Genomic DNA, 22,815 nt, shown 5'->3' with positions numbered 1-22,815 from the left:
ATACCCACGTGATTTCTTCATATTGATGACTGTTCTATAGAGCCAAGCCACAACAGAGGGCAACTACTTATTTTGTTGTTTTGTTTTGTTTACATGAGAAGTGAGATTCTCACATCATCACTTGTGTCCAGAGCTGCAGCTTTAAGAAGAACACTAAATATGTGGAAAGAGTAGCCATAAAATAGTGAGAGTTGGTATTGCATACTGCACAGAACTCCACAGATACAGGACAGAAGAGTTTGAAAGAGTCACCAGTAAGCCAGTCTGTGTGCATGTGCCTGGAATGTTAGCTACTATTGTAGCACCGCTGTAAATAGTTCTTGTAATAAAGTCAGATTATTTTAGAAACATGGTGATCTCTCAAGTTATTTACATAGTATATGTAATGGGTAGTACTGATATTAAGCCCATCAAAGCAAGGATTTTTTTCCCGTGTTTGTACAGCATTCAGCACATTGGAGTGCTAATCCTTATTGGGTCCTGTGAGCATTACCACATTAAGCATTACTAGTTAATGATTTAGAATTAGGGTTGCCAGGTGTCCGGTTTTCTACCCGACAGTCTGGTTTTTGGCCCTCTGTCCGGTAAAAAAAATCCAGAAAACACTGGATATGTGCAATGTCCGGTATTTCCTGGTTTTCTGGCTGGACGCTGGACAGAAGCCTGGCGGGGGCAGGAGTGACTGGGAGGCGGGGCATGATCGGCACTGGGAGCCTCTGGTTGCGTGTGAGGAGGAGGGGCAGCCCGGTCCATGCTCCTGCGCGCTGGTCAAGCGTGTGGTGGAGCCGCAGCCGGACTGACTCGTGTGTGACGGGAGCGCTCTAGGATCTGCACAGCCCGGGTCAGTCCTGCTCCACGCTGGCTGATTTGCTCCCCTGCCCCCTCCGCCAGCTCTGAGTCTCGCTGGCCAGTTCCTGCTCTGGATTTTCCCCGGCCAGCCCCGCTGCACTCCCTGCGAGCCCTGCTTCTGGCGGCCAGTTCTCCCCTCCTCCTGAGCTCCCCTGGTCAGTTCTGCCCTCGCTGGCCACCCCCCCAAATATCCCACAGCCAGCCCTGTTCCGCCCGACCCCCCCCACTGACCAGCCCTGCTTTCCGTCGGCCCCCAAATCTTCCCTAGCCAGCTCTGCTGCCCCCCCCCCCCCCAGTTAGCTCTGTTTCCCGGCCCCCCCACTCTCTTCCCGGCCATCACTGCTCCCCTCCCGGCCGGTCCTTTCTCGGTATTTTTTTTTTATGACTACCTGGTAACCCTAGCGGTGATCCTATGATTAACACAGGGTATGTCTACACAACAAAGTTAATTCGAACTAACGGACGTGTGGACACTCTGTGTGGACATGCTAGTTCGAATTAGCAAAACGCTAATTCGAACTAGTTTTTAAGTCTAGCTGTGCTAATTTGAATTAGCTTAGTTCGAATTAACTAATTCGAACTAAGTTAGTTCGAATTAGCGCTGTAGTGTAACATACCACCAGAGATTTAAACTGAGAAGCAATTTGCTTTCCCCCTGCTCGATTGCCCTCCTGGCTCCCAACACCCCCAGCCGCCCAATCCCAGCCCCTATGTTTACCTGGTTCTGCAAGGCTCCCAGCACAAAATGGTCTCGGAGTCTTTTTTTTGTTTGTTCAAGAACTTTGGTCTCCCCCCCACCCCTTTTTTTCCTTCAACAGAATTTTTTCTCTGTTTTTTTTGGGGGGGGGGGAGGGTGCTCGGTATTTTTGTTTCAACCATCTGGCGACCCTATTTAGAATAAATGTACTAATTTTCTCAGCCTCTCCATTCTCCATAAAAAGGTCCCCTCCACAACAACTGAACCTCAGTATTGCCAAAGCCAGGTATTAAAAACATCGCAAGATTTTTTTTAAAAACAAGTAAAATGTGGGATCTTTTTCTTGGTTTCTCACATACTGCGTTTGTCTCACCTTTTCAAGCTTTCCTCCACACCATTTTTTTTTACATGGAAAGGTTTTATGTAACGGGGCTTAAACTGCAGCAGGGGAGGTTTAGGTTGGACATTAGGAAAAAGTTAATGTCAGGGTGGTTAAACACTGGAATAAATTGCCCAGGGAGGCTGTGGAATCCCCGTCTGTGGAGATATTTAAGAGTAGGTTAGATAAATGTCTATCAGGGATGCTCTAGACAGTACTGGGTCCTGCCATGAGGGCAGGGGGCTGGACTCGATGACCCCTCAAGGTCCCTTCCAGTCCTAGTATTCTGTGATTCTGTGAAAGTGCCAGCGCAATTGCACCATCACATTAGTTGAGGGAAGCAGCACGACCTAGAGCCCTGCTCTGGGCCTCCAGAGCACTGGCTGGGACGCTGCAATAGGGCTTGCTGGGGGAGGGGAGAGGCTCAGGCTCGCGCGCCTGCCCCCTCCCCAGGGATCGGGCTCCGCCCCCGGGCCATGGAGGCTCCTCTGGCCCTGGCGACACCAAGCCGCACCCGCAGGGGGCGCGCGCCCGCATTCCGCGCCGGGCTGCCTTTTTTTTTTTTTTTTTTTTTCCTGGCACCATAGAGTAGGAGGACCGATCCAGCCTGGCCACTTCCACATCGCTCCGGGATCGTTGTTTCTCACCTTCCCTCCGCTTGAGCCAACCCGGAAGCGGAAGTTCGCCCGCAGGGGGTTGTGGGACGCCGGCGCGGAGGCCCGCTCCTCTGTTTTCTTTTGGGTCAGTCGCATTCGGCAGCGGCGGCGGCGGCCTGGAGGGGGAAGGGGTCGCAGACCGTCGCGGGGTGAGTCAGACCAGCCCCCCCCCCCCATGGTTTCCAGTAGGCCCGTCTCTGTTGAAGGTGGGGGCGGGGGCCGCAGAGCCCTCCCCGGGGGTAGCCGTGACCTTTGTCCCCGTAAACATTCGCAACCCTCCTCACCCCCCTCGGCTCTATCCGAGCTGCCCGGGCCGGGGTGTGGGTGGCGGGGGAGGGGGCAGCGGAATCAGGTGGGAAGGAAGCGCCAGGTGCCGCCTGGGAAGGACGCCGCACAAGGTTCTTCTAGAGCTTTTAAAAAGTGTGTTTCTGGCCCTGTTGTGCAGAATTCGGGGGTGATGGGGGAGGGGGCCGGATCAGACAATGTTTATGTACTGGACGTAGGAAAAAAAAAGTTAAAGCTTCTGTATTGGTTAAAAGGCAAATTACCAACATCCTGTGTCTAAATATACACAATAAGTAGCTGTAAAACACGCGTACGGTTTTTCTTCTTTTGCCTGACTGCAAATTTCACTTTTTATAGATGGAAATACTTTCTTATGGGGAATGTATGTGGAAGGTGAATTTGTTGGTCATTTATTGATTTCTCATTTTCTCAGTTTATTTTATGACTGATAAGAGTTGTATTTGTGAATCACTGGCAAATCTATCTATTTGTGAAATTATCTTACAAGTAGAGCACATCTATAGATAACATTCACAAATGTGTTTTGAGTAAATCAAATACTATTTGCTGTTGCTGTTTCCCATTCTAGGAAAGGGCTCTCGCTGTCTTCAAGTTGCATCATGTATAATATATTTAGGTCTGAGCAAGAGTTATAAGGCTAATTTTTCCCTTTAAATGGAAATTTGTTTTTCTTTCTTTCCAGAATAAAGTCATCTATTTGAGAATATGGAGTTCTTCAAGACTGGACTGTTGCAGTATAACTGTTTCTGGTTAATTTTTCAATTATTCTGCTCATGCTAGTACTAGGTGATAACATGAGTTTCACAATGCTTCCTCCTGAAGCATAACTAACCGTTGAGTCATTGAATATCAAGCCATATTTATTATTCATATCATCAGCTTTTCAGTTTCTCTGTGGGCTTTATTCTTGTGGTTAATATTTAAGTCTTGGAACTGAATTCCTATATTGTGATGTTTAGAAAACAGTTTATAATGGCAATGCTGTTAAATTTCCTAATTAACTTTCATGCCAAGAATCAGTGGCTTTACTTGGTAATATTTAAGTCTCAGAAATGGTCAGTTATTTACAGATAGGGACTATGTTCCTCAATTAGTGTGGCCTATAAGTTCACTTAGTATACATTTTCCTTACTGTTTTTATACTTTTTTTTTTGTGCTATGGCTGCTGCTACCATAGTTCATGATACATCCGAAGCAGTAGAGCTCTGTTCTACATATGGTTTATATCTTAAACCCATTACAAAAATGACTATTAGTGTGGCCCTTCCTCAGCTGAAGCAACCAGGAAAATCCATTTCTAACTGGGAAGTGATGGAAAGACTAAAGGGAATGGTGCAAACGCATCAGTTTTCCACACTACGGATTTCCAAAAGTACCATGGACTTTATTCGTTTTGAAGGAGAGGTTGAAAACAAAAGTTTGGTTAAGTCCTTTCTTGCATGCCTTGATGGCAAAACAATAAAACTTAGTGGCTTCTCTGACATTTTAAAAGTTCGTGCTGCAGAATATAAAATTGACTTTCCTACTAGACATGACTGGGACTCTTTCTTCCGTGATGCAAAAGATATGAATGAAACTTTGCCAGGCGAGAGACCGGACACCATTCACTTAGAGGGGTTACCTTGCAAATGGTTTGCACTGAAGGACTCTGGCTCAGAAAAACCAAGTGAAGAAGTCCTTATAAAAGTATTTAATAAATTTGGGGAAATACGTAATGTGGACATACCCATGTTGGATCCATATAGAGAAGAAATGACTGGAAGAAATTTTCATACTTTCAGTTTTGGAGGACATTTGAATTTTGAAGCTTATGTTCAGTATCACGAGTATGTAGGTTTCATCAAGGCCATGAATGCTCTGCGAGGGATGAAACTGATGTACAAAGGTGATGATGGAAAAGCAGTGGCTTGCAATATAAAGGTGAGGAACTGTGGAATTATTTTGTAATAGATCTTAAAGGGGAAAAACTACTGTTGAAGGTCCTTTCCATATATGTTAACATCTAGACCCTCATTTTATATGGATATCAGGTCAGATTGATGAAGTCTCTTGCAATATCCATAGTGAAATTTCAGATATAAGGTGTGATAGTGAAGGAGTGGTAATATGCACAAAATAAAATTTTAATATTGACGTAGCCCTTAGGCTAGGAATAATACAGTGTGGGAGCTAAATATGTGAACCAAGTCTGTGTTCTAAATGCCACATTTAAATTCTTAAAAGTTGTTTTGTAAATGTTAACCCATGTCCTCTAGATCTTCCACATTCTTGATTAGAGGATGGCAAACTTCATTATCTAACCCATCAAGGTAGGCTGCTGGTACACACAATTTCCTGGTGCATCTGGAGTGTCCTCAGGCCTGAAGTCCCTCAGCTCCCAATGGCTGCATTTCATCATTCCCCTCAAATGGGAACTGTAGAAAGCATTGTGGGCTGAGGGGTGTGCTGGCCACTACTTCCCACCTCTCTTGTTGGCCAGGAATGGCAAATTGCAGACATTGGGAGCTGTAGGGTGCCAGCCACTGAAATATAGGATTGTCTTATGAATGGATCATAGCAGTTTTCCACTTTTATCTATTCATCTTGGGGGAGGAATCGTCTTATAAACGAGTGGGCTAATAAGTATATATAAATGGTATTCCTCTGATATATTTGTAGAAAGCAATCATATGCTTTCTACAAATTCATTAGGTCAGGCCAAACTAACTAAACTCTTTGAGTCTCCACTCATGCGGTGGGTTTTTCCATTCGTATAATCTTAGTAGTCCTCTGTGCATATGTTCCTATGGGGTGTTACAAAGAGGAGGGAGAAAAAGTGTTCTCCTTGCCCTCTGATGATAGGACAAGAAGCAATGGCTTAAATTGCAGCAAAAGAAATTTAGGTTGGACATTAGGAAAAAAACTTTCGGTCAGGGCAGTTAAACACTGGAACAAATTGCCTAGGGAGGTTGTGGAAACTCCATAACTGGAGATATTTAAGAGCAGGTTGGATAGACATCTATGAGGGACAATCTAGATGGTTCTTGGTCCTGCTGTGAGGGCAGGTGACTGGATTTGATGACCTCTTGAGGTCCCTTTCAGTTCTAGTATTCTTTCTATTTTAAATGAGGAAGACTACAGTTGCACACAGTATTCTGGATAAAGACTCATTAATGTTTTGTATGATGATTCTTACACTTCTCTATTACCTTGCCTATTGCATCCTAGGATTGCATCAACCTTTTTTTCCTGCCGTATCCTGATGGCAGTTTATAGTCATCCCGTGTTCAATCAACACACCCAGGTTTTTTATCCTCCTCTTTCACTTGCAACTGATAAATCCCAAAACTATAAGACATTTTTTTTGCTAATCCTTAAATGCTTGACTCTTCACTGTTTCATTAATCCCATTTCTGTTACTCACTGGCCTTTAAGGCCCAATATACCTTCTGTAAAACCTTGTGTATTATCATCTATATGTCTTTCAAAATTAGCTCCAAGACCTTGCATACAATTCATGTCGAACTAACAGGTCTGTGGTTTTCCTCATCACTTTTTTTCCTCTGTCTTAAAAATAGGTTTAGCACTATACTAGCAATTCTTCAGGCATGGGATAAAACTCCTGAGTTAACATATTATTTAAAAATTCCTGCCATTGGGCTTGTGATTTCATGTGCCTGTTCCTTCAATATTCTTAGGTGTAGATTATCCAGCCTCTTTGATTTAAACAGCCTCAATAAACTGAGCTTGATTTTTCACCTTGGATTTGGTAACTTCTGCTTCTATAGCACTATACCATAACTTCATGACAGTTACTAAAAAAATTGAAACAGATTATTCATTTAAATTTTGGGCAATGCTTATGTTACCTTTAATTTTCACACCACCCTCAGTGTTTAGTGGTCCCATTATTTTTCCTTGTCTTATTTATAAGGCTATCAAACCTTTTATTTTTGAGCCTTAATTTCCTTTGCAGTGTTCAACACTGCTTGGATTTTGGCAGTTCTCACTTTTCCACTACATTTTTTGGCCTCCAAGCAGTAGCTTTCCTTACTGCTGGAGCCCATCTTCTCTTCCTAATAGGTTTCCTGCTTTTTCTTAATTGTTTGAAAATGCTTGCTCAACTAGTTTGCCTTCCATTAAACTGAATTAGCTCATGATTACTTGAACCAAGTTTCACTACTTCAAACAATTTTTCACTACTCACCAATACCAATATTATTAGCATCACTGCTTGTTAGTTTGGTTACTGTGTAGTGTAGAAATCTGTCAGCTATCATATATAGGGAAATTTGGGCCTTCCTATATTAGTACCATTTGTCCTCCAGTATATACCTGGAAAACAAGTCCTCTATAATCCCACAGCTCTCAGTAGTATTTATTAAAGAGAATTTATTTTTTTAGACCATCATCTTGTGTGTGTAATGGGAATTCAGACGTTTTCCCTCCTGCACATGTGCTTTGCCCCTCTTGCGCATGCGCTGGCCATCCCCTCCAGCTCCTGCAGCAGGTGTGCTCGACGAGGCGGGCGGCCTCCACAAGCTCTGGCTCTTAGTAGGCTGCCCAGCTTCTGCAGGCAACTCCGCTTGCTTCTGTGCCAGCACTTTCCCCCTCTCCCCCAGCCAGCAACGAGGCAGGCTGTCTCCATGCCATGCGGCTCACGGCCCTCCCGGCAGACCACTCACCGCCAGGTCAGCTTCTCTGTCCCCTTAGCCAGGCTGCTCCCCCTCTCCAGGCTGCATCTCCCCTCCCCCGTGGCTCCTTCCCCCTCCTCCCCTTTAGCTCAGCCTCACCCCGGCTCCCATCACCCCTGCCATCTCCGCCTCCTGGCAGGTTACCAAACCACCACCCCCTCGCCAGCCCACATCCTGGCGTGCCCCCTCACCAGGCTGTATCCCATGGGGTGTCTCACAGTATTATATCAGAGGCAGCAACTTAGGGTGGCAGCCAGTTCTCAGGGATCCAGTGCATGCCAGGAGACAGCTTTTATGTGTACTGGCTCTTGCCTGCCTGCCCTGCTTCCAGAAAGCCAGATGCCATTACACGCTTGCTGTGGCAGCTGGCTCCCCAAGAGCTGGGCGGGAGCCTATGTGTAATGGTTCACGGTAACCAATAAGCCCAGGCTTATGGGTTAAACATATAGACCGTTATCCTATAACATTTCTACTGTTTTCCTACCCTCTTTTCCATTGCTATAAATTCTTTCTTGATTTTTCTCCTGCTCAGTATTAGAATTACATGAGAATCTCCCAACAATCTCCCTCAAATTCCCAATTTGAAATTCTTCTAATCAGTTTTGCCAGCCTCTATCACAGAAGTCTTATTTCACTGCTTGCTCAGGTAAAGGGCATTCCAAGAGAACAATCATCTGTCTGTATATGACTCCCAGTGATTGAACGTCCCAAAGTCCTCATTATAGTACTTTCTGAGCTATCTGTTGATCATCATAATCTTGTTTCACCTTTGTTCCCTTTTTGTAGGGACAGATATAATCCTACTGAAGATCATCAGAGCCTCCATTCTTTAAGTGTCTTCCCCAGCCTGTCTTAGTCTCTCTCGATGCATTTCACTAAGAATCCAGTAGTATCATTTGTTCTCATATTAAGGACAATCAGTGGATTCTTTCCTGCTCCCATTAGGATCTTCATCAACTTAGTGACCACATCCTATATTTTAGCAACTATAAGCAAAATTTGATAAATATGATGCATTGTGAGATCACAACTCATTTTTAATTGTACTTGGAAAAATTCTTAATATAATTCCATGGCACTTGAAAATCTGGCACATGTTTCCATCTTAATGCTTCTGTCTCTTTTTAAAAGGCTTTCATTTTTGTATCCTTCACTACTCATTAATTAGAATAGCCAAGCTATTAAAACATTTGATAGGCCACAATATCAGATAAGAGATGTCATGGTAGTATAATGTCCAGGGAAACATGGGCTAGTGTTTTAAGCATCAATTTATTGCAATATAATGAGTTGTAATATTCCCTTATCTTGAAAATATAGGGGATTGATGTTGTTTGTAAGATAATTTAATAATGAAAGTTGTGCAGAAGTACCCAAATTTACTATTTTAGGCTAACCTCACAAAATACAGGGTTTAGAAATCACATTTTCAAATCACAGATATCAGTGCTACTCTTGAATAGGAAAATATGGATATATTAAATTTCAGATAAAACATTTTGGAGCACATGAAAATTTAGTTTTTTCTCTTTCAATTTGGATAAGCAAGATTTGCCTTGACATGTTTTAAGTCGGGAGCCATACACTTATTATTTGATAATTGACTCAAAAAGAGGCTTTGATACCAAAAGAAAGTCAGTCAATTTAGAAAGTATGCCTTAAGGTATAGGGAAAATATTCAAATGTATTGGAGCTACACATTAAACTAAGTATGCATTTCTTGTTGGATGAATCTCTGGATTTGAAGTAAAACATTTTTACTTTTTCTCACATGACAAAACTTGCAAGAACAAGCAGAAAAAATCTAGAAGTTCCCTAATCTTTGTTTTCAGAGTGAAGTGAAAGCAAATCTGATACTTAAATGTAATGGATTATAACTGGTTTTGACCTCTTGAACTCCATTATTTCTCAACTGTGCTCTGTAAAGGTTTCTTTTGATTCAACAAAACACCTGAGTGATGCATCAATTAAGAAACGTCAGCTCGAACGGCTAAAGCTTCAAGAACTTGAACAACAAAGAGAAGAACAAAAACGGAGAGAAAAAGAAGCAGAAGAGAAAAAAAAGGAGCAAGAAAGGTAAATCTGACTTGTATCTAATTTTTTATATTTTAATAATAAAATACAATAAAACTGCATTTCCCACCTCTTATGAATGAACAACGTGAGTAAATCTGCCTCTTGCAGAACTAAAATTTTTTGTCTCCATGTTTCTTCCATTTAAAAAATAGGAATGTTTAATTTGATTATATTCTTACTTCACTTTTATATGCAGTAGAACCTCAGAGTTACAAATGCAAGAGTTACGAACTGACCAGTCAACTATGCACCTCATTTGGAATTAGCAATATTGATTCAGGCAGCAAGAGACCAAAAAAAGCAAATATACAACAGTACTAAGAGAAAGTGGTAAAAAGTAAAGGCCAGCTAATGGGTTTTTTTCTGCGTAGTAAGGTTTCAAAGCTGTATTAAGTTAATATTCAGTTGTAAACTTCTGATTGAACAAAATATGATTGAAATGTTTGTAACTCAGAACAGTGTTAAAACCTCATCCATTGCCATGGTGTTTATAACTCGGAGGTTTTACTATACTGCTGTTTCTCACGATGCATGAACCCAGGAACACTTTATTTATGGGCAAAATCTTTCCACATATAGGGTGTTTCTAGACTACAGGGTTTTGTCGACAAAGGTGGACTTTTGTCGACAAAACTATACCTGCGTCTACATTGCCACGGAGTTCTGTTGACATAATGTTGACAGAACTCAGCAGTTTTGAGACGGCTGTAAACCTCATTCTATGAGTAGTAATGCCTTTTGTCGACCAGAATTCTGTCGACGGAAGGCGTTATTGTATCTACACTGTCCTTTGTGTCGACATGACAGTGTAGACACATAGAACCATAGAGCTGGAAGAGACCTCAGAAGGTCATCAAGTCCAGCCCTCTGCTCTAGGCAGGACCAATCCCAACTAAATCAACCCAGCCAGGGCTTTGTCAAGCTGAGACTTATACACCTCTAGGGATGGAGACTCCACTACTTCCCTAGGCAGCCCATTCCAGTGCTTCACCACCCTCCAAGTGAAATAGTTTTTCCTAATATCCAACCTGGACACCTCCCACCAGAACTTGAGACCATTGCTCCTTGTTCTGCCATCTGTCACTGCTGAGAACAGCCTCTCTCCATCCTCTTTGGAACCTCCCTTTAGGAAATTGAAGGCTGCTGTCAAATCCCCCCTCACTCTTCGCTTCTGCAGACTAAACAGACCCAACCTCATAAGCCATATGCACCAGCCCCCTAATCATTTTGGTTGCCCTCCGCTGGACCCTCTCCAATGCGTCCACATCCTTTTTGTAGTGGGGGGCCCAGAACTGGACACAATACTCCAGATGTGGCCTCACCAAAGCCGAATAAAGGGAAATAATGACATCTCTGGATCTGCTGGCAATGTTCCTCTTAATGCAACCTAATATGCCATTAGCCTTCTTGGCTACAAGGGCACACTGTTGACTCATATCCAGCTTCTCATCCACTGGAACCCCCAGGTCCTTTTCTGCAGAACTACTACTTAACTGGTTGGTCCCCAGCTTGTAACTATGCTTGGGATTCTTCCATCCCAAGTGCAGGACTCTGCACTTGTCCTTGTTGAACCTCATCAGATTTCTTGTGGCCAAATCCTCCAATTTGTCTGTTACTCTGGACCCTACCTCTGCCCTCAAGCGTATCTACCTCTTCCCCATGCTTAGTGTCATCCGCAAACTTGCTGAGGGTGCAATCCATCCCCTCATCCAAATCATTAATAAAGATATTGAACAAAACCGGTCCTAGAACCGAACCTCGGGGCACTCCGCTAGAAACTGACCACCATCCTGACATCAAGCCGTTGATCGCTACCTGCTGGGCCCGGCCTTCTAGCCATCTTTCTAGCCATCTTACCGTTCATTTATCCAATCCACATTCCCTTAAGTTGCTAGCAAGAATATTGTGGGAGACCGTATCAAAAGCCTTGCTAAAGTCAAGGTATATCACATCCACTGACTTTCCCATGTCACAGAGCCAGTTACCTCATCATAGAAGCTAATCAGATTGGTGAGGCACGACTTGCCCTTTGTGAATCCAGGCTGACTATTCCTAATCACTTTCCTCTCTTCCAAGTACTTCAAAATGGATTCCTTAAGAATTCCTTCCATGATTTTTCCAGGAACCGAGGTAAGACTGACCGGCCTATAGTTCCCTGGATTATCCTTCCGATTTTTGAAGATGGGTGCTACATTTGCCTTTTTCCAATCATCTGGGATTTCTCCCAATCTCCGTGACTTTTCAAAGATAATGGCCAAAGGCTCCTCAATGACATTTGCCAACTCCCTCAGTACCCTCGGGTGCATTCAGTCCGGACCCATGGATTTGTGTACGTTTAGCTTTTCTAAATAGTTCCTAACCTGTTCTTTACCCACCACGGGCTGTCCATCTTCATCCCATCTTGTGTCACTTAGCGCATTAGTCCGGGAGCCCACCTTATCCATGAATACAGAGGCAAAGAAAGCATTGAGTACTTCAGCTTTCCCCACATCATCTGTCACTAGGTTACCTCCTTCATCCAGTAGGGGCCGCACACCCTCTCTGATCACCTTCTTCTTGTTAACATGCCTGTAGAAACCTTTCTTGTTATCCTTCACATCCTTAGTCAGTCGCAATTCCATTTGCGCTTTTGCCTTCCTGATAACCCCCCGGCATTCTCGAGCTATACATTTAAATCCCTCCCTGGTCATTTGTCCAAGTTTCCACTTTTTGTAAGCTTCCTTTTTGTGCTTAAGATCACCAAGGATTTCCCCTGTAAGCCAATCCGGTCTCCTACCATGTTTGCGCCTCTTGCTATGCATTGGGATGGTTTCTTTCTGTGCCTTCAATAAGGCTTCTTTAAAATACTGCCAGCTGTCCTGGACTCTTTTCCTGTTCATGTTAGCATCCCAGGGGATTCTGCCCATCAGGTCTCTGAGGGAGTCAAAATCTGCTTTTTTGAAGTCCAAGGTGTGTATTTTACTACTCTTTTCTTCCTTTGGTCAGGATCCTGAAATCTACCATCTCATGATCACTGCTTCCCAGGTTGTCACCTGCCTCTACTTCCCCTATTAGTTCCTCTCTATTTGTGAGCAGAAGGTCAAGCTGCGCACAGCCCCTGGTCGGATCCTTCAGCGCTTGTGTCAAGAAGTTATCCCCAACATTCTCCAAAAACGTCCTGCATTGCCTGTGTACTGCCGTATTGATTTTTCCAACAGATGTCAGGGTGATTAAAGTACCCCACGAGAACCAGGGCCTGCGATCTGGAAGCTTCTCTCAGTTGTCCGAAGAAAGCCTCATCTGCCTCGTCAACCTGATTCGGTGGCCTGTAGCAGACATCAACCACAACATCACTGCTGTTGTTTTCTCCTTTAAACTTAACTCATAGACTCTCAACAGGTTTTTCTCCCTCTTTATACTGTAGTTGAGAGCAATCATAGTGCTCTTACATATAGTGCAGCACCTCCAAAGCAGCTTGTTTTGTCAATAGAACTGGATGTCATTTAGATGCTCTTTGTCGACAGAAGCTTTGTCGACAGTATCTGTTGACAAAACTTCTGTCAACAAAAGCCTGTAGTCTAGGCATGCCCATAGAAACAAAAATCCAAGCTTGCGTTAAAATTAGCATAAGCAATCAGTTAAAAAATATTTGACTAATTCAATGAGGATACTGAATGGTTTAAATTTGGTATTTTCTTAGCCTTAATTAATCGGTCATCTAAACCAGAATCCTACTTTTTCGCTGTAGATTTTTCACGTAATTCACAGAATTCTCCAACCATAAGAGCCCTTTATTTTTCAACTCTCTATTATCAAAAGTATTTTGATCACACACATTAGTGATGTGAACAAATCAGATTCTAAATGCTCTTCTAATTTAGAAATACCCGAGTAATAAAAGGAAGAATTTTATAGCTGTTTCAAGCGTTAGTTATATTTGGAAATCTTTGGTTTTGAGACCAGTTCGCCTGTAAATGTATATGCAACTGGTATAAAATTTGGCAGATCCTTACTCTACTTGTGGATTTTAATTTTTAATGCTGTGCAGTGTTATCTGGAGCTGGGATGACAAACACTGAAGTTGAAATTTTAGTAAAGTTATTATAATTTCTTATAATTATAATTTCTTATAATTCTGAACAAAATTACTGTTTTTGGACTATTTTAAAGGTAAATTAAAATGGATAATTTTGATCAAATGTATACCAATGCTGGTAACAGACATATAAGCTTTTGCTCTCAAAGATAGTGATGTTTTGCACTGGAAATCCCATCAGAGAATCCCTACACTTCAAAGTAAGCCAGATACATTTCTGTCCAGTGTTTATTACAAGAACCAGTTACAGTAAAACTCCAATTGTCCGGGATCCAGTGATTCGGCACTCCCAATAGTCCAGCACCAATTGGGACCCGGAAGTGCTCCAGTCAGTCGCTCTCATGGCCGGGCTGCTGTGAGCTGCACGCATGCGCGTGCCGTTCCGCTCACAATCCCCAGAGCACACAGCGTCCAGCCTGCAAGTGCTAGCAGCCGGCCGCTGAGCACAGGCAGCTGCTTCAGGACCCAGAAATAAGGTTGGGGGAGAAGAGGGACTGGGTTACATCAGGAAGGGGCTGTGTTTGGCTCTAGGGGAGGGGAGGAGAGGGAGATTGGGTTGGGAGTATGCCCCCTTAAAGTACCTCCTGGTACTCCGGCATATCTGATAATCCGGTACCACCTCGGTCCCAAAGGTGCCAGATTATCTGAAGTCTACTGTAATTCGTTAAACTTCTTTTGTGCATGTCTGTTTATAAACTGTATTGCTGCAGTCTTACACAGAGTGGAAATTACTTTCTTGGCATGTGTTGGGCATGTAAACCACTTACTTTCCCTGCTTTGAGATTCTTTACAAACAAGATGATAGAAGCTGTGATTTTCTTTGTTTCCCATTACCAACAGTTTGTTTTAGAAAGCAAATGAACTGTTCTGACAAAGCAAACTTCACAGAAATCTGTTGGTTGTAAATGACGACATATCGTGAGTTTTATACATATGTGATATACAATTTTCTCTTTTTTTTTAAAGTGAGATTAGTGCTGGTTGTTCTAGACCAGGCATGTCCAAAGTCCGGCCCGCGGGCCAATTGCGGCCCGTGTTCCGGTTTAATACGGCCCCACAGGTAATTTGGCAATATCTATCTTTTATGGCCCCCAACGAATCCATATGTATTGAGATGAATACATTGTAAAATCTCAGTTAATGTCAGTTGGTCTAAATCAGTTATAAATATATTTGGACACAACATGTATACTTGGTGTTATGTTCCTGTTCATATTTTTTGAACTTAAAAGTTGACAGACAACCTTTATTACCAATAATATGTAATGTACTTTACAATGTTCCTGACATATATTTCAGCTTCCTGAATATTTTTTTTTTTCATCTGGCCTTCAGATATGAAAGGCAGAGTGATTTAACACCTGTTTAGATTTGTCATCCATGTGACAAAATGAAAAGTATGCCGTTTGCAATAAACGTTGCATAAAATAGTTAATTTGCATTTAATTTTAATGGTTCAAAGAATGTCAGGCAAAATGGTCGGCCCTCACGCATGTTCACTTCATCAAATCTGGCCCTCTTTGAAAAAAGTTTGGACACCCCTGTTCTAGACTGACAGCACTGAGGACTTAAGTTTTCTATCTACAGTAAAGTATAGCATAAGCAAGCTGCCTCACATCATCACACCAAGATGCCTCAGCTCTGATGTGGAGGGACCACCTCTAGGATGAGAGTAGTTCAGTTTCCATTCTCAGCCCAGCCCTTAATGCATATCAGGCCATCAGCAAAGTTTCATTTGCGGTGGGTTTTGTGTGTCAGTGCTATAAGCAATCATTTCTCTAAGCCCCATTGGTTGTGCTGCCATTTTTCCTAGAAGACATCTGAACAAAATGACAGCTGTGCATTAGTTCGGAGAGAGGAGGATTGAGGCTGTGTAAGACACAAACTAAAGTAAGCTAGCTGTTGACCACAGGCATCCTCCTCCAGCCCCTGCTGCTACCTCACCCTCATGCTGCTTTTAATCTGGCTCACCATGCTTGGTGGCTCCACAGACATGCCTCCCCTTGTCCCTCTCTTGCTGGCTCCACAGTCTAACACAGGCAGCAGCACAGGGGAACAGGGAAGGCTTCCATGAAGCTGCAGACGGGCTGCTGCCATCCTGTGCTTCTCCCTCCGTATCAGAGACAGTAGCTTGAGGGGCGGCAGGTGGGGAGTCAGTTTGTGCGGGAGCCCTCTTTTTAAACTGATTTCCCTTGCGGACTGGCTCTTGCCTTCTACCCTGCGCTGCTGCCTCTGATAGAGAGGCAGCGGCGTGGAGTGACAGGAGACTCCCCTGGAGCGGGGCTGTGGGAGCACACTGGCTACTATAGAATAGTTGTGTAACCGCTAAAATTGTATGCGGTTACTGAACTATTCAGTTACATGCTATCTAACATCCCTAATAAGTTTTAGAATACAGTATGTTATTTGGAAAAAGATACGTGTATACAGACAATATCTCAGAGATGCCAAATATATATGGATATAAACCAGAGGTAGAAAATCATGTTAAGGAAGGTGAAGTCCATGAATCAGGGATCTTTGATTTCAGCGTGGATTTGATTTAAATAAAATTGATTTAAATGACTAGTCGGGAAGACTAAATGTAATCATGGTTATTTATATGAAAGTACGTTCTTGTTGATTGTCATAACCTCAGTACATATTCTTCACAACTCAGAGATGGATATAGATTTTATTTTTAGAAGGTACACCCAATACATCTTTAAACAGTAATTTATTTTTAAATCTTTTTAGATTAATTTTTCAACTAGACCTGAAAATGAATGATTGGTTATTTCATTTACCAAAGGAAACTGAAGCATATAGTTCACTTCCCAGTGACTTCATAAATATCCCCAATTCAACAGGTTAATCATTAATATTTGAAGGATTTTCTTTCCATGTTGTATTAGGAGAAGAACATCACCAGACAGATACTTAAATTGTTTTATTTAACTAAACGTTACGTGTTCTGGATTTTTTTCTTCAATAGCACACACACAATATTTTTGTATGCATGATTTTTTTTTATTTAAACTCATGGTTTTTTAAAAATGTTTTCAACTAAAATAGTTAAATATATATTTTGTTAAATGAAAATTTAAATTGACTCAAGCAGGTCAACATGAGAAACTTAAAATATTGGCTTCTATTCATTGAACATTTTGAAACTTTGCCCTTTTAGAGAGGTAAGGGATTCACTCTGTCTACGCAAATTGCAGAGGGACAATAGGGTTGAGGTCTGTTTCTCACGTCTACATATTATTTATTTCTTATAAAACATTTTTGCTGTTAACAAACTTGTTAGCTCTGGAGATGCAAGTCCACAGTTTGAGAACTGCAAAAATAAGCATCTCTAATGGTATCTTCTAGTCTGAACGCTGAGTTCCATTGGGGAAATTAGAAAGATTAACCTAAATCTCAGGAACGCCATAAAATTGGGTCCCTAATCCATGAACTATTGGAACTTATTTACAAAACTTTTCTTAAACATTGCAATGAATAAGAATTAAGAGTTTATAATCCCTGTTCCATGATGAGAGATATTTGGGCTATGATGTATCTTAATTAAAGCCATCTTTACATAATTTTTTCCCTCAAAATATTTTATGAAAAAAATTTGATTTAAATAAAAACTGATTTTTATTTTTTTTATCATTGATTTTTATCCGCTCTGTCATCATTTAGAAAGATAACTCTTCAAGAGCACTGTTCTTCGCTCCTTAATAAAGCAAAACTATTGATTTCAATAGAAATTTTGCCTCAGTAAAGAACTTGGTTATTTAGACCCATTTACTTTTGTGGTTAAAGTGGAATTCTTCAGTGGAAGCTATTGACTGCTTAGTATTTCTGAAATATCATGCCACTGTTTCAGCACGTATTCTCTTGACAATCTCGACCTTTGCCACTATATGTAATTTTTTAAATTGAAACCGCTCAAAGGTTGTGTGGGTTTTGTGTCTCTCCTCCCTCTGCTCCCTCGCCCCCCGCACTATGGATTGCTCGGTCATCAGATTCAAGATGTCTGTGTTTTAAATTTGATTAGTAAAATGTTCTGTGGGCTTTTTAGGAACCAACAAAAACATGTCGTTCACATTTCTGCTTATCCCTAGAACTGTATATCTGATATCAGTTTAGTTTTCTATGGGAAGGAAACTGCTTAAAAATGTTCACTGAATGCATATGTGATGTTTCCTATTTCTGTCTAGTCAGTAATCAAGATTTCTTTATAGGGGTGGAAAAAAACCAAAACTTGTATTTTTAACTTAAATTGTAATACAAGGCAAAGTCTAAAATTGTTCCTGTTATGGCTAATGTACAAATTAATTGCTATTAGGAAACAGAAGGAACTTGAAGAACTTGAGAGAGAAAGAAAAAGAGAAGAGAAGTTACGCAAAAGAGAACAGAAACAGAAAGATCGTGAAGTTCGTAGAAACAAAAAGAAACTGGAAAAAATGCAAGCAGAAGAGCAAAAAAAACTGCAAGAGAAAATAAGACTAGAGGAGAGGAAGCTCCTGTTAGCTCAAAGAAATCTTCAGTCCATTAGACTAATTGCAGAACTTCTCAGCAGAGCAAAGGTAACTTTTGAAAAGCTGTCTTTTTCATATTATTTCAAGAGTTAACAAAAATTAAAACTGGTAGAGTAAAGTTTTAACTGACTTGTGTGTTCATAAGCCACTTTGCCGTCATTTGTGGCAAAAGTTCGTCCTCTGAACATTATGGATTGTCAACTCATAAAGAGCATGCTTTGAAGCCATAGGATGTTTGCCTCGGTATCTGTTTCCTAGCAAGGCATTGATGGAGTAAAAGGAGACATTGAAATTATTGACCTGAATAACATTATGCTTCAGTTCAGAAAAGAGGCCTGCCCACTACATTGCGATGCCAAAAACAAATGTGCAGAAAACCTGGTATAGAGAAGACAGCCTGGAGAAAGACAAAAGGATTCCAAGTTTTAATTTTGGCTTTGCCACTTGTGGCCTTGAGCTCTCTTTCCCATTTACTAAATGAGGATTATTAGTGTTTCATTTGCTGATGTTTGAAGAGTACTTTGAAAAAGTGTGTGAAACAATACTACAAAAATACTAATATTTGTTACCCGCTGACAGTGAGGGTGAGATTGTATTAATTCATATCTGAGTCTACGGCAATATTTCTCCAAGTGGGCTACAAGCCCACCTGGTAATGGGCTAGCAGACCTGCACCACTTTGTTTATCTAAAGTGTTCGTAGCTACTGGGTCTTGCAACTCTATTGGCTGCAGTTTGCCATTTCCAGACAAGGGGAGCTGCAGGAAGTGGCATATCCATTAGGAATTGGACTGAGCTCACTTGATATAGAGCCCTGAATAGTTGTTAGATAAAAGTGATTTTTTGCTCATATTGTGGATTCTGACTAGTAACTTGGAGACTTGAAGTATCAAGTCCTGTTACCAGTTATTTAAACTGAGCTGGCTGCTTTTTCATTTCAGCTTTATCCTTAGTGAGCAGAGTTCTGTACATTTTTTAAAAATGGTATTTTTTTTATTACAGGCTTCCATTGTATATGAAAAAATCTGATTCCTTTTTAACAGAGATTTTTGGGAAACACCACCTTTGTCATCCGTTTTCTCCCTTCCCCTTAATGTCTTGCAGGCAGTAAAGCTTCTGGAACAGGAACATAATGAACAAAAAGTCCGTCTTCAGGAGCTGGAGGAGAGACGAAGGCTTCAAGAGGCTGAACTCAGACGTGTAGAGGAGGAAAAAGAGAGAGCACTTGGACTTCAAAGAAAAGAGAAGATGCTAAGGGAGAAGCTATTAAGCAATCTCCTTAGCAAGAAAACAGAGTACACACAACAGAGTAAGGAGGCAACTAAGGTGTGTCAGTCTGGCCTGTTGAAAACTGTTGCAGGTGTTCCACAGATTGTGTCATCCAGCTCTATAACATCTACTTCGCTACAGTCCATTATGGGTAAACCAAGTCAGGTCGATCAGAGGGAAGTAATGGCCAATGAAAGTGTGAACTCTCAATCCAAGTATTTAAATGGAAACATTCACAAGGAAGCTAATATTAAGGAAAGCAAGAAACTTAATTTCAATAGCACTGAAAGCTTGTCTGATAAAAGGAGTTCAGGTGTGCTCTCTTGTATTCCTGCCAATAGTCAGCAACACAAGAATACATCAAGTTATGACCAGAATGCATGCAAGAAAGACTTATCTTCAGAGCAAGGCAAGTGTAACAGAGAGCCAACTAAGGGGAGGAGCCATTCACATAGTGACACAAGTATTGATAACAGCATAGATAAAAAGGAAAAGAGCAAACACAGAAGGGACTCGAGTAGTCAAGATGAAAAGTATAGGAAAGAAAAAAGACTCCATAAATACTCTAGCAAAAGTCACAGCCCTCACAGAAAAAGCTTGAGCCCAGATCACACCCAGCATAAGCGAGCCTTCAGTAGTGAGAGTAGACAAGATAAAAAAGAGAGAAGTCATGGTCACAAAAACTTGGGCAAGAAACGAAAGCACCGAAAAAAGTCACTGGCTAAGCAAAGAAGTCCTTGAAGTAGGTAATCGAGTAATTAACCTTTAAAAAGGGCTAGAATGGGACAGATCAGGGCCAGAAAGTTCTGAAGTAGATCTCATCTGACTAGAAGAAAAAATGAAGTTGCTGTTTGGTGAATTATTTAACTTGAATCTAGTTCATGGACCCAAGATATGGATAACTAGATTTTGATGTTTCTTTGTGACACGTTTTGTCTCTTTTTTTTTTACATTACAACAATGTAGATAAAATCACATGTGCTTGAGTTTCCTCAATGCTAATAACCAACATAACTTGGTTTTCATTAGTTTCTATTTTCAAAAGTTTTTGATTAGATCAGTGTTTCTCAAAGTGGTCCACAGACCCACTCTGAGAGAGCTGCTACCGGGCCCCTCCGGTTTGTTTACTTACTGGCTCCGCAGCCATGGAGCCCCGAGACTTGCATTGGCTGCGGCTTGCCCTTTGCAGCCAAGAGGAGCCGTGGGAAACAGAGTGACCCTTTGAGAAACACTGTATTAGATCATTTAGTTTCTAATGTCTGCAATCACAACATTCTCTGAATTACAAGATATATAGGTGCCAGTTATTAGGATTTTAATCTTGGCAAGCAATTGTGTACAAAATATTTGACTACAAATCTTTACTTAGGAACTCTATGAAAAAACATGCAGCAAAGCAGAATTTTTGCTAATTGAGCCAGGAGGCAGTATTTTTGTATGAAATTTGGAAGTGACCATATTTACAGAAAATCTTTTAAACTATGCTGCAATGCTTCCATTATTTTTTGAAGTGTGTTTACTTTGTGGAAAACCACAAGGCCCAAATAATCATGACATCTAATGCCGCTTATATATTTCAGAATTCCTGTCCATTTCAGAGTAGGTGCACTGTTATGCTTTTAGAACACCAGGAAATGTTCAGAAATGGCCATTTCTAATTATTTAAAGTTGTATGGAAATAGTTACATTTATGTTTCAAGTGCATACAGATGGGGTGTTTTTTAAAAAGGGGGGGGACCTTCTTGCTAAATTATTTTTACTTGCAATGTTAAGATTCAGTGATGCAATTTATCTAATTAAATAATTTTTATAACATTTTGCTTCTAAAACTGAAGCTCAGGAATCTTAAAACAGCTTGTAAGATGATGGTGAAAGAACAGTTTAGTTTTCATTTTTATGGTAAACTTGAAAAATCTATTTCCAGTGAACCCAAATTGCTGTTTTCATATGTCAGTACATTAAAAATCTGCAAAAGAACTATATTAAATCTTGTTTTGTTTGTGAGATTTGTTTTGAAAAAAAAATACTTGACGTTCTGGTTCAGTAATGCAGGAGTTCCCAAACTTTTTGACACTGGGGACCAGTAAATCCATTCACGAGGTTTTGGAGGACTGGTAACATTTATTTGCATATTCATTAAACAAATGATGAATATGCAAATAAATTGTTTCTGGTCCTCCCAAAGCCCCCAGTGCCAACTTTAGCTCCCAGAAAAGTCAGTTGCGGCTACACAAGTGAGATACAAAAACACAACCTCTCCAAACCCCTCAAACTTCACTAATGTGGCCCCAGCGGTGCTTGTGTGTGCTGGGACAGAGTTCTGGGGAAGGGTGCCAATGAGTGCTGGGACGGGACAGGGTGCTTGTGGAGGTCTGGAGAGAGGGGGAGGGGAAGGGGACAGGGACCGATACCTGGGGATCCTGTATCTGCCAAGGCCCAGGAAGTGCACAGGCTGCTCCCCCGGCCCCCATACAGCAACGTGGTACCTGACATGCTGGTCCGTTGCATGCCTGATGCTTTCCTGCGCGGGGGGAGGGGGAGTCCTGGACCGCGCCAGCCTCAACCGCTTGGGCAGCGCTCATCTTGCTCCTCTGCTCCCCACGGCAGCATGCGCCACCCGAGCAGCCGGAGCCGGTGCAGTCCCAGATCCCCACCCACTCCCCTGCATGCAGGAAGGCAGCAAGGGAAAAAGTCCCCAGTGTGCGATGGACTGGCATTTTAGGTACCGTGTCTGCTGTTGGGGCAATGGGGAGAGCAGCCTGCGCACTTCCGGGACCTTGCACGCTGCTGCAGAACTGCCCCCTGACCCCGCAGGAGGCCTGCACTATGTGGTCCCAGGAGGGAGGTAACATCAGCGCAGTTTGCATCTTGGAGGTTGAGGGTAGCAAGGCAGGCTCTCTTGCAAAAATTTTTCTGAGGCTCGGAATTATTGTTTCCATGGACCGGTACCGGGCCACGGACCACAGTTTGGGAAATGCTGCAGTAATGGAATTGAAACATCTTTTTAGATATCCCTGTAATTCTCATCTGTATTGAATGAGATCACTAGTTTTATAATGTGTTCATTTTGTGTCACAATTCATATAAGGCCACTTCCTAGAGACAGTACAAAAGTGTACAGTCCAGTTATTTCCCCAGCTGATTGAGTTTCTCCCAAGGTGATATTGCTGTGGAAGGGCCTTAGATTTTCATATTAACCTGGGTCTTGTGAAAACTTTTCATCACCTTCTCAGTTCTAGCCACTGAAAAAGAAGCATCTCCCCCCTACACACATACACACTTTCTGCATTTTCATAGCCATATGGCTACTGTATCCCATCCCTAG

General features: G+C 41.9%; 1 protein-coding gene across 1 annotated transcript; it reads left to right on the top strand.

The window, feature by feature from the left end:
- The first annotated feature begins 2,582 nt into the window (after window positions 1–2,582).
- Window positions 2,583–21,799, top strand: AKAP17A (A-kinase anchoring protein 17A). Its single transcript, XM_075915748.2, has 5 exons — window positions 2,583–2,730; window positions 3,570–4,807; window positions 9,488–9,636; window positions 18,030–18,270; window positions 19,326–21,799. The coding sequence occupies exons 2-5, from the start codon at window positions 4,046–4,048 to the stop codon at window positions 20,229–20,231; spliced, it is 2,058 nt and encodes a 685-aa protein (XP_075771863.2). The 5' UTR covers window positions 2,583–2,730; window positions 3,570–4,045; the 3' UTR covers window positions 20,232–21,799.
- The last annotated feature ends 1,016 nt before the right edge of the window (window positions 21,800–22,815 follow it).

Source organism: Pelodiscus sinensis, chromosome 1 (genome assembly GCF_052426305.1).
Source record: "Pelodiscus sinensis isolate ZL-2025 chromosome 1, ASM5242630v1, whole genome shotgun sequence".
Taxonomy (NCBI): domain Eukaryota; kingdom Metazoa; phylum Chordata; order Testudines; family Trionychidae; genus Pelodiscus; species Pelodiscus sinensis.
The sequence above is the reverse complement of the archived record's forward strand: the minus strand, read 5'-3'. Positions and strand labels throughout refer to the sequence as shown.